General features: G+C 39.9%; 1 protein-coding gene across 3 annotated transcripts in view; it reads left to right on the plus strand.

Moving 5' to 3' along the window:
* Nucleotides 1–799: 799 nt before the first annotated feature.
* Nucleotides 800–12,836, plus strand: part of SLC28A3 (solute carrier family 28 member 3) — a 46,168-nt gene continuing 34,131 nt past the window's right edge. The window contains exons 1-3 of one of the 3 annotated variants that reach the window (XM_083816899.1): nucleotides 800–1,162; nucleotides 7,240–7,414; nucleotides 8,279–8,380. In XM_083816899.1, coding sequence (XP_083673025.1) covers nucleotides 7,304–7,414; nucleotides 8,279–8,380 — 213 coding nt within the window. In that variant the 5' untranslated portion in view covers nucleotides 800–1,162; nucleotides 7,240–7,303. The remainder of the gene's footprint in view (nucleotides 1,163–7,239; nucleotides 7,415–8,278; nucleotides 8,381–12,836) is intronic. The other 2 variants (XM_083816900.1, XM_083816901.1) reach the window with 2 other exon arrangements.

A 12,836-nucleotide genomic window follows, 5' to 3' on the forward strand; every position in this document is an offset into this window, starting at 1 on the left:
ATATACTGCAAGTATATGATACATAATGTAATTAAAACATGATTAGATGATTCCTCAGAAAGATGCATCACCTTATTTTCAGACAACTGTTCTTTCCCAAAAATATATTTATTCATGCTAGTCAATTGTGTCTTTATTCCTAAAACAGGACATCATTTTTTGCTTTTTCACAGGAAAAGGAAAAACTCAACATTTTCAATGTCCATGCAGAAAGTTAGGAATTTAGGAACCTAATGAGTACATAAATATATGTTGCTGCATTTCAAAGAAAAAATTGTTTTTCTCAAAATTTTGTCAGAGATTAGTGTCAGTAATAGCTCTACTATTTTCAGTCAACTTGTAGAGAATGAGCTGTCGAGAAGCCCATAGGTGACTAAAAACACGTTTAGGAGACCCATCTAGCAGTTCTAAGAGCGTAACTTTTCCATACTGGAACTAACAATCCTGAAAACCTGTAAAAAAAAAGTAAACTTCAGTTAAAGGTGAGTAATGTCAGGACAGATAACCAAATGACCCTGTGCCTTAAGATTTGGCATGCAAACTAAAAGTGCATAACAGATACTTGTTGAAGGTCCTGGAGTTGCTGCTCCTTTCCTCATGTTTTCTGTTGCTAGATGAAATACGTAACCACTATGAAAACAGAGCCATAATAACATCAAAAAAGTTGACTTGAAAATAGCTCTTAAAAAACAAACAAACAAACAAACAAACAAACAAAAAAACTGTGCTGACGTCTCAAAGACCTGGGTGGAGAAAATTTTCCATTCACTTTTTACTCCCCCAAGCAAACAAGGAAAGCCAGAAGTCATGTAATATATATTTGCTTTGGGGAATCACCCAGAAAGATAACAGCTTTTGGGGGCATGCAGAAATCCTCCCTTCTGGTCCCAAGAAACTTTGAATTGAGTTTCTCACACAGGTCAGAAGGGGCAGTCCAAGGGAGCAAGAAGGTGGAGCTAGCGACCCGAGAGTCCCTCCAGTCAACCAGACTTCGAGTGGCAGTAGAACACCTCGTGGATGGATTAACCGGATGGTGGCTGCTGTTGCCCTGTGCTACAAGTAGCTTTCAGCACACACCTTGAATTCTCCTGTCCATGCTAGGCACATGGAGCTGAAGGAGACCACCCGTGATCACACAGGAATGCGCAATTTGGCCTTCCAGGTAAGCGTGGTTTCCTTTGCTTTGCAGGGAAGAGAAAGGACTTAAAAACAATGAACAAGGCTTACCTCAGAGTAAAGAAAGAGCAATTTCTGCTCTCTGCCTGCAGATAGTCTACAACACCTTATATGCTTTGCACTGATATCCTGCCAAAGTACAATGCTCTTATACAAAAAGCCACAATTGACACATTCAGGAATAAGCTCGTCTCACTCCCTTCATCTGCTATCTGGTATACTGATATCTCTGAAAAGTCTCCCTACTCAGTAATATTTGGTAAGCTGACAGGTCTCACAACTAACTCATCCTGTTTTCCTATCTGTTGTATCAATTGCTGCTTTTTCCTGAGGATACTTAATTTACAGTTCTGTTGAAGAGGAGATCAAAATTATGTAGCAGACATACATCTCATCAAAGCAATGTATATACATAACATGGGAAAAATAATCATACTATCAGAGTGGGGCATATCTTCTTTCTTCCACAATTAAGATAAGTGTAACTGTGTGTTCTGCTCTGGAGAAGAACACAGAGTGGAGGTAAGGAGCCAACACAGAAGGTTCTTCATATTATGTGCATGAGGGAATGTTAACAAATATTTAAACATTGCAGATTTCAAAAGCTGAAGCACCAAAAAGCAAACAAACAAACAAAAACCTATTAACCAGTCAGTTATTGTTTCTCAGTGCTTGGCATCCCTGCACCTTCAAAGGAATCAGAGTAGGAACAAACAACACGAATCCACAGCCTGGCCAGTTTGCCATGCTTTGTTAGTGAAAGCAGGATGGGCAGGGGAGAGCCTGGTGCTCTGATGCATGCTCCAGTGGTAATGCATCCCTTAATGTCATCCTGCAGCCTTCAATCCTTACACTGTCACAGAGCTCAGCTAACAGGAAGGACAGCACATATGAATATCAGCCAATGCTATTCAAATAATGCAGAAAAATGTTTGCAGAAGCTAAGCATGCAGAATATTTTCTAACACCAATAAATATACAAGCACTCTGTCCTAATAATTAAATATTCATTGGGCTATAGAGACACACATACAAGAGACTGATTTGATAACCTGCCAGCTGGGGAATATTTGCGGAATGTAAAGGAGCTAGGGTCAAGTCCCTACTCCAGTCAATAGTTAATAATTCACGCTAAGTGGGACAGCTTCAAGAGGAGACAGAGTGATAACTCTCTTAAAACGTGATAGCCCAGTGGTTAGGGCATTCTCCTGGGTAATCACAGTGCCCTTGTTGCATCTCTGATTCAGAGCAGATATACAAGCAATATGAACTTGTGTCTCTTTCAGTGCAAATGATTGAGTTAAGTGAGAACTTCATCCAGGCTTTGCTTGCACACAAAGCAGGTGCCTAAGTCAGCTTCCGAAATCTGTGCATACAGATTCACAGAGGAGAGAAGCATCCCCTCCAGCTGCAGAAGCTCAGTGCCAAATGCTCTTGAATGGCACAAACTGGAAAACATCTAATTCCTCAGCAGTCTCTGTGGAGCACAGAGCAGTGACTGCCTGACTGCAATTTCCTGCCTTGGACAGCTGCCTCACCTGGACAATATGCAGAGACCCCAGGAGTTCCTCTCCCGCTTGCAGCAGAAGTTTGCAGGAGCATGGACATCTCATTTGATTTAAATAATCTAAACGTAAAATTACTGAGACTAGCCATTAATGAAATCTGGGACTTGAGTCAGGTTTTCTGGTTATTTTTTATTTTTTTATTGGAACACCAGAAGAAGTTAACATTTACATTTATGCTATCTCTGACTCAACATATAAATCACTCTCTTGGCAAAATAAGCACAGAAGAAAATAGATAACTTCCTCCATAAAGAAAAACAAAAGCAAATGAACAAACAAAAAACACTTCACAGTAGAAGCCACTGTGTAGAAGAAACACATCTATTTTTTTTCCTATTTTCTTGTATTTGATCTTTTCTTGGACAAGCAGTACTTTTCTTCCTCCTTGATATAGTATCTTCTAGTATTAAGTATCTTCCCTACAGCACAAAACCAAAAAGTGTTCTCAAAATAAACTCATTTAAGCCATTTTTAAGTACCAATGAGGGGTTGCACTCCAAAAGTACCTTCAGATGTACCTGAGCTGTTTAATGATTAACTTGCAAAGTGATAGAAAAAATCAGGGACAATGTAAACCCCAGTTAGGTAGTTTGTTTTATAAAGTAAATATGTTAAGAAAACAGCTCTTGATGTTATTACAAAGCGGTTAAATACTAACAAGTGCTGTCGAATGGATTATATTTGAGCTTTATTATGCCAAGAATGATTGGCCTTTTGCCTGATGATGTAGGGGGACTCTTAACGGGATGAAGAGGTTGTTAACATAAAGTAATGTGTCTTTCAACTAGGCATGCAAATGTTCAAAGGGGATAACTATTTGAGCTTTTTTTAATTTTACATTGGCTATTGATATTTAAATATACATCCTTTAATGTTATAATTGAATTTCCACTACATTACAGGAGTGTAAAACTTTTTCAACCAAACTACAGTAGACCTTAAAAATCAGTTATCTAATGTTAACCTTCAGAGATGCATCCGTGTAGCATAAAGTTCTACTAATTCCATCAATTACATTTCTTACAATGCTTGATCCTGCAAAATATCAGCTACCTCTTCTGTATGCTTCATGGATTCCACTGGAACCATAGGTATAGCTGCAAAAACTGCAGTTCCTATTTTATTGCCTTGTGATATAGCCAGTACGTGGGAGACTCAGAAGCAACTTTCTTTCCTCATTCATGTGAGAAACTAAGTTGTGTTTTTGCAGTAGAGAATTACTTTTCTATATTCTAAGCTAGTTGTGTAGTCATAATAAGGAGAAATGCTAAGTAGATAAGTGGACAGTAGAAGGCCTCACTGTTCCAAAATAAGGTGGAAGCTTGAGAAAAACAGGATGAGCAGTGTGGGAACAGTAAAACAAAGATCACAGGTTCTCAAAACATAAGAAAGGGGAAAAAAAGGGGGGGAAAGGGAGAAATTAAAGGCTTGAAAAAAAAAGAAAAATTGTACATATATGGTATAGAGGAACGTCGAGTAGCTTGTGAACCTGTAGTACTCAGCCAATGACGAAACAGGGGAGGTGATCAGGTGTCGGGTAATAGGGAATAAAAGGTTATGATTTGTTTACTGTAATGCGCTCCTAATTGGCAGGACGCCCACCATTGCAATCGTGAATAAAATAGCTTCACAGAAGATCCTGTCTGAAGAAAATTATTTGAGATTTTTCTCACATTCACAACTTGTAATGCTCTCAAAGGAAAACAGACGGCAAATCCCAAATGTACAGCTCCACTGTATCTCTCCCTCTCACTGATTTTAGGGCTCATTTACTAGCAGCCATTTGGGTGCATTACAATGTGTAAGTTTCTTGTATTGATTTTAAGAAGACACATAGCTCTAGCCACACTATCAGTCTGCCCAAACACTCCAAGGCAATGTACCCAGGATAAAACCCCAGTGCAAACATTAGGCCTACATGGAAAAGTTACCTGCATTGGATGCAAACTCATAGCTAGAATAAACAGATTGCTGCATTGTTTAAACCATCAGATTCAGGTTTTTAATTGTTTTGTTCCCTTAAATATGTCATGCAATTTAAGGAACCTGAATCATCAACAGATACATTATCCTCATAGTCTCATTATTATCCAGAAGACTGTCCATGCTAAGCGTGTACACATCAATGTAATATATTGTGTCTATATCTACAATAATGTCATAATGTACATAGACGCTACAGTGTCTCTTGCTTTCAATCTGATTCAGTTAACTTCCCTCTGATGGCACTGGCTAAAGGTTCACTGCAACTTCCCACTGGATTTTCTGCTCACAAATCCAGCTACACCGACAGTAACGTTAACACTCAGATGTTAGCATTTGCCTAGCTTGTGTTTAGCCTGCATTTAAGATGCAATGGTTTTATTTGTTTAGTTCTGATGATTCAGATCTCTGCTAATAATGACATTAAACAAGAAGTCACACAACCCTCAAGGGATGAAAAGAGATGGCTCATAAAGGAATGGTAAGAGGAAGTGGGACAAAAAAAATGCCCTGACTCAGGGAGGAATTGGGAGTTAAAAAAATAAACTAAATACAATGCAAAGGGCAGATAACAGGTAATAAATATTTATTGTTCACTAGCCTCTGACTGACAGTGTTATGATGCATTAAGCAGTCAGAACCGGTTTTTGTAGCCTACCACACCATGCTGTTAAGGAGCTCACCTGAGGAAGGATCTCAGATATAACTCTGCCTTTTATGCATGCTGCATAAGGTGCTGCCCTAACAAATGCAGCTTTCATACTCCATTCCATTCAAACAATATATCTATAAAAATGACGTTTATTTCTCTTAGTATTTATCAGCATTCTCCACAGCATCCTAGATACTCAAGTCTGGTTGCCTAACAAAGAGTATATGCGCTGTGAAGAATATCCTATTTTATGGGCATCCCTGTTATAATTTTCCTTGAAAATTATGAAGGCATTGCACTGTATAACATCATCAGACACAGGCAGGAAACTATGTGGTCCTTTCTCACATTTTCTAAATTTGTTTCCAAAGCCATGCTTGCATTTATTTATTTATTTATTTTAAAAAGTGTTTTCCTACTATGATATACCACCCTGTTTCTTGCAGGAAATAGTAAAAGCCAGTCATACCTCTACCGTCTTTCGTACTGAGGCTAAGTAAATATATTTAAGATTCTTGTCTTTGTCATCCTCTTTGTGTTCCTGCTTGCCATCAACAGATGTTTTGAATGCCACAGCTACAGGGGCTATGTATACTTTGTTATCTTCACTCTTTCAGTTTTTCTGAATTTTGCTTTCTGGTCCTCATACACTTACTTGTTCTATTTCTTTTGTACAGCCAGCTTCTGCCAGTCTATCATTGTAACTTTTTTATACTGCATTTCAAATACCATCTGACTGTCCTACTGGTAGAAGACAGACAACTTAAGCTTTTAAAGAAAACTAACATACTAAGAGGTTGGTGAGCCTAATTTACAGCCCGTTTCAAAATATCTCATGAAAATTTAGCCAGTTAAATTTAAATCTGGCACTACACATTTTTTATTTTGTCTTTTATTTATCTTATCTCCTGTCTTTGCGATTTGTTTAACCTCAGTTTAAGGCATGGATAATGGATATTCATCATTCTGGGATAACACTTTCGATCCTGTATGCTGAATTTCATAATCTGACAGAAAATTATGAAAACTATGATTATGGATCAAAAAAATTCCCCCTTTTATTTCAGTATTTAACATTCATTTAAACGTCTTCAGAATGATGACACTGGTTAATCAGACAGTAGATGTTGGAACAGCTCAGATTAATGGTCTTAAGTTGCACTGAATATTAAAAGAATTTAAAAGTTTTGAACTATAAATCATGTGACTTCATTTCAATTGACTGAAAGCAATCCACAAAATCCACCTAATCCAACATGGTAAATTAAAATGTTTGCTTTTGAAGCATCTGTTTTGCACTGAGTTGCTTAAGCGCCCTAATCTCCAGAGCGGAAGTAATGATCCACCCTTAAATGTAAAACAGTTAAAGCATCTGTTTGGATTCTCTGACAACCATTTTGTTTAAATCACTACCTGGAAGGGTGGAAAACAATCTACTCTTGAGTGGATGCCTTTGTTAAAAGTGCAACCAAAAGCAAGTGCTAGAAGTACTCTCTATAAAACCAATTATCCCTCAAAACCCCAGGAGAAGGTAGGAGGGAAGCTCAAAGAATGCAGTTATTCAAAAAGACTAGTCGAATAAACAGCTTGTCTACAGGGAAGCAAACAGACATTGAAGGAGCACAAGTACAAGATAAATCCATGCCCTTGCCATTTAATCAAATATTTTGCAAACAGGAAACTCCAATGAGTAAAGTACAACAGAATGTGCAAGTTGTATAACACTGTTCTCATTTGCCAACATTCAAAGTAAATGGATCAAGTCTGTAACCTTTTCAGCGTAGCCTAGAGGGAAGAGGATTTTCCCATCCAACTTGTTCTAATTTGTTTTTAACTTCCTTCTTCCTTATGTCAATGCAGATTGACTAAGTTCAGAATTGACTTGGCATGTTGCTGGATCTGTGGTCATAACAGGCTACAGAAGATGTGGCCTGTGGCCACGAAGACAAAGTTCGGGAGCACCTCTTATGAAGACAGGCTGAGAGAGTTGGGGTCATTCTGTCTGGAGAAGAGAAGTCTCCAGGAAAACCTGAAGGTCTTCCAGTACCTAAAACGGGCTTTCCAGTATCTAAAAGGGGCCTGCAGGAAAGCTGGGGAGGGACTCTTTGTCAGAGAGTGGAGTCTCAGGACAAGGAGTAGTGGTTTTAAACTAAAAAAAAGGGTAGATTTAGATTAGATATTGGGAAGAAGTTCTTTACTCTGAGGCTGGTGAGGAACAGGTTGCCCAGAGAAGCTGTGGATGCCCCGTCCCTGGAGGTGTTTGAGGCCAGGCTGGATGGGGCTTTGGGCAACCTGGTCTGGTGGGAGGTGTCCCTGCCCATGGCAGGGGATGGAACTGGGTGATCTTTAAGGTCCCTTCCAACACAAACTATTCTATGATTCTATGAAAGGCATACCACAGAGAACTTATGTAGTAAATCTAACTGCTGTCTATAAAGACACTCCGAGAGTTTATTTCAGAAACAATAATAATACATGTTAAAACAACGTACACATTTACTACATATAGATTACCAGATGGCATTGTCTTGAACAAAGGTACTAACACCAGGGGGAGGCCCAAATAGGCCATTTTAGAATTGGTGGGAAGAATGGACAAATCTTTGTAAGCCTTCTAAACCACTCCTAGGGCAAAGGGCAGCACTGTCAGAAGATGTTAGTTTCAATCAAGAAAACAGCAGATTCACATTAGCCAAGCTCCACCCATGACCAACAAAGCTTTGTGCAGCAGTGTGGGGGCTTGAACACATTAGTTTTGTACACTGAGTTTTGGGCTCTTCTGTAAGACTAAAGTAAAACACGGAAGTGCAAGCATCAGGATAAATCAGTTCTCACTCTACACAAGAAAAGCTTTCAGCTTTTGATGTGAACTGAGATGATTTCCGGTCTTGTATCCCAGAATAACACCGAAGACATGGACATTATCAATCAGGACAGTATTGGAGACAGTTCACAGAAAATCAAGAATTCACAAAGGGACAAAAGTGTACTTAATAATAAGGTATGTTTTTTACTTTTTTCTTCTTTTTCCTTTGAGAGGTAAAATAAACACAGGTACTAGAACAACCTTATGTAAATTCATAAACCACAAATTCAATGTGAGTTGCTGTGATAGCACATCCAATACAGATATTTTAACAAAACATTAATTTGATTTAAAATTCATAAACTTACAGGGAAGCCAGTTCTGTTCTCAGAAATAAATTAACAACAAATATACAAACAAAATAGAAAATCGATAAGGACATGTAGGATCCAAGAAAAAAAAAAGTTTTCTAATGCCAAAATGGCTTCATACAAAATATACAACTGGCATCAGAAATGGTAGTCAGAGGGAATACTGGAGACAAGATGCTGAACTGGAAGTATTTTCTCCTGAGATGTTGAAAGAGACTACCTGGAAACACTGTTTTTAGTGATACTATCTTTCAGTCATATAGGGTGTCATATTGTTAAATACCTACTCATCCAAAATAAGGGAAATTTTAGAAAAAGGGGAAATTTCAAAAAAACTCAAACTGGAGGCAACAGCTCTGACTTGTGATAGACCAAAGAAAATCAACCAACCAACCAAACAAAAAGATGAGAATACAATAGAAATGACTTCAAAAACATGTCTATTTTGACTTCTTTTACTAGTAGGTTTGTCTAAGCCCACATTGTATGTGGGCCACACTATAAAGGCTGGAGTAACGTTAAAAAAAAAAACAACAAACACATAGAGCTTTTTTGCCAAAATCAGGTATTTTTCTAGTGTCATATACTAGTATTTCCACATCCACACTTAGAAAATAATCTGCTATTCTGAATTTTTTGTTAAAAAAATTAAGTAACTGTGTTGTAATCATACCTACTTATCAAGTTTGTTTATGGTACTTGAAGCCACACATAAGAAGCAAAGGTTTCCTGATGCTGGGTATTAATCTTCCACTGGGTTTTTCATATGAACAGAGGCAGCAAAGGCATGTTTTCCTCCTCTGTGCTCCTCAAAGCTTTAGTGATTCCAAATTTACAGTGATGGAAGGGATCACTCATGCAATTCTGATATGCAGACATGGAAACTGGATCCTAGGAGAGGAATGTGGTAGACAATCTGCCTCTTCAAAAAAGTCATCAAGAAGGAAATTATCACAAGAAAAGAGGACTTTCAGAACTGTTGGAAACTGCTGAAAATTTCAGAAAATTTGTGGCAGTCAATGAAAGCTCAATTTTAAGTCAAAAAAAGCTGCTTTCCAACTGAAAAGGTTCAGCTGAAAACATTCAGCCAGTACTTTGTACAAATATACTACATATACACATACCCTCACTGACACGTTCTCAAGACACACCATGCCTTGAGGCAGAAGAGTTTATCTGGGGACTCTGCAGACTGACTTTGCTATGCCCCTGGTGGTTGAAGTCTATATCCTCCATACAGCGCTTTGGTGAGCCTCAACAAGGACCAACACCTCCCCAGGAGCCAGATCTGGCTTTATGTTTGGCCAAAGGAAAAGAAAGAAAATGGTTTGGATCCATTCTCCCTTTTCCTCGTGCCTTTGCATGGAGTTAGATACAAAGTGGTTTGATTTCAGATTTTCTAAATACTTTGATTTTTTTTTCTAAACTTCTTTGATTTCAGATTTTCGTAACACTTTTTAATGTAGACTTAGGAAATAATTTGTGACAATAAAGTAATAACATAATAAAATTCTATACCTATTTAAATACCTTGTAAACAACATGAAAAGATATGGATTGATGCTTTTTACAATGAAACAAAATTAAAAAATATTGAATCAATAGTAGAAAAAAATAGGTGACATTCTCAAGACAAATACTCCTTCCCAGCTTTCATCGCCCGGAAACTTTATGGCACCGGTGTATTCCACAGATTTAAAGGGCCAGGGTGTAGGTAGTACGTGATCCTCCTTGCCTGGGGAGGACAACACGGCATGGGGAAAAGGGACAAGGGAGCACAGTCTGGCCTGGATAACACAAAGCGGGTAGGTTGGTGATGGTGGTAGGGATGGAGGAGGGACATGTGGAACATCAGCATCATGCTACAGCTTGGAGAGTGGACAAGGTGCCATGGGGAGTGCAGTCATCTGCAAAACTGGATGCACGGCTCCTCAACCCAGAGGACAATTCACTCCTGATCTATAACATAGGCCTGAGCTTTTTCTATTTACATAATCAAAAATCTGTGAGAAGCATTGGCATGCAATATAACTTGAAGCCCAGGGAAAAATCAATCCACCAATCAACCGATACCCTCTGCACTCACTGTCCCTCAGGTGAGAAGTCCATCTTCTATAGCTACCGGGAGGAGTGCTCCCAGCTACCAAAACAATAGCAATTCAGCAGGCAGCAACATCTGCATTTTCAGATTTGCTCTATTTCATAGTTGATACCAAAGAGAGAAAGAAATTAATGTAACTTAAGAGTGCAGCTCCACACAGTTACGAGTCCCACCCATCCTGCCCTAGAAATTTCAGTTAAGAGGACCGAGAGATTCCTATCTGTGTTTCAGTGGGATTTGTTGTAAGGGAATGAATAGCAATTTCAACATATGTACTCCTACATACCATTTTAACTACAGGCCATGCATCTGTCCTTTGTCTTGTGCCCGTGAGCTGTTTTGTTTCAAGTTTCTTGCTAGAAACAGTGGGCTTGCCAGGACTCTCAATGGAGGCCCCAGCATGGGCAGAAAAGCCAGGCCAAAGGCAGGGTCATGCTCCAGGGCATGCTCTGGTATACAAAAAGCAGCCTGGGGAACAGGGCTGGCATAAATAATTGTGACATAGGAAAGGTAAATTTCCACGCAGCCTGCCACTGCTCCAAGCTGCATTGGATTTTTTCCTCCCTAGAGGGTAGCACATCACCCAGCATGGAAGGAAAGCACTGCTTGCTTTTGTGGTAGTCTCCAGCGTGGAGCACATGACTGGTCATGCTGCTCTCACTGGGTGTTAAAACCAGAAGCAGGACAGCAGCAAGGCACACAGCAATGGAGTTGCTGTGCCGCCTTCAAATGCTCCAGGGCTCACCTGGGTCCCCGCTGACTGCAGGCCCCACCACAGAGCCTGAACGTGGCCTGCCGTGAGCACCGAGGTACACACGGGTGGGACTGGCACCTGGTGCGCCTCCGAGCAGCATAGTGCCACTGCCCAGCAGCCATGTAGGGAACATCAGGGAAGCCATGTAGCTCCCAGATGCCATGAGGACAGCCACCAAGCATGACAGAGAGAGCCCTATGCTTGGCGCAGCACCGGAACAAAATTTGCTGTGGTTTTGGCAGAGAAATGGGAACTATGCAGAAGATGCAAGTGCTCAAAATGAGAGATTAAGAGAAGAGCTTTGTAGTGTTCCTGATAAGAAACTGCCATGTTAGACTGCAAATATATACTTCAAGGTAAGATTAGTAACCTAAAGTAATTAATTAAGGATAGGGGGAAAAATGGATGTTTTCCTACAAAGGGAGATCCAGGTACGAAACAGGAATACATCCTGGAGTTTATGCTAGGCCCACTGGCCGTAGTGAAATAAGCTTCAAGGCGAAGGCAAGGTATCAGTACAAGTGCCTGTTTTTGCAAGCCATGTGAATCCAGACTGCCACAGGCACCATGCTTGCCTGCGCGTGGGCCTGGAAACAGCAGGCCCCCAGCATCTCAGGCCATGCCAGGACACAGAGCCCCAGGCTACCCTGCATGCAAAAGCTGTGAGACCCCGCCGGCCTGCCCCATGCACAGCACAGCTAGCCAAAAGCAAAACATGCAAAATTTATTGAATTTGTAGCTGAGATCACACTGTGGTTGTTCAAAATATGTATGTTATTAGGAGACAGACTTACATGGAGCAAAAAGGTGTATCTCTGATGAGATTGTGCTGTCAGGACAAATTTCAAGTTTCTGTTGCTTTTCTAAGGAGTAAATTAATTGGCTTAGCTAATTGTTTTAAATGCTAACCCCTAAAATTTAACCATTCTCCATAAATAAAATTTCCATTCATCTATATTAAGGTTTGGCAAATAGAGAAGTAACAAAAACAAGCAGTCACTAATGGGAAGTGTTGAGCGATCTCAGCACTTGAGGGTGACAGAGCACTGTCACAGGTTGTCCAGAGAAGTTGTGGCATCACCTTCTCTGAAGATACCCAAAACCCTCCTGGGTGCCATCCTTAGAAATATGCTGTAGGTCATCCTGCTTGGCGGGAGGATTGGACTAGATGATCTTCAGAGGTCCCTTCTCCCTTCCAACCTCAGCCATTCTGCGATTCTGTGATCTGGTTAGTAGGCAACCATACTATCTCCACCCCTAGCATTCACTCTTCAGTAGGTATGCAACACAATTTGTACAGGTGCCTCTTTAACTCCAAGTAACACTAGAGGGTTTTTGTCCTTTATTTCTTCTTTCAAAATTGTGTGAAAGCCTTGGAAAAGTTTGTAACTCAGAACACTGGTGAGTTGGCAGTCATGGTCTAAC

The sequence above is a fragment of the Anser anser genome (genome assembly GCF_964211835.1).
Source record: "Anser anser genome assembly, chromosome: Z".
NCBI classification, from domain to species: domain Eukaryota; kingdom Metazoa; phylum Chordata; class Aves; order Anseriformes; family Anatidae; genus Anser; species Anser anser.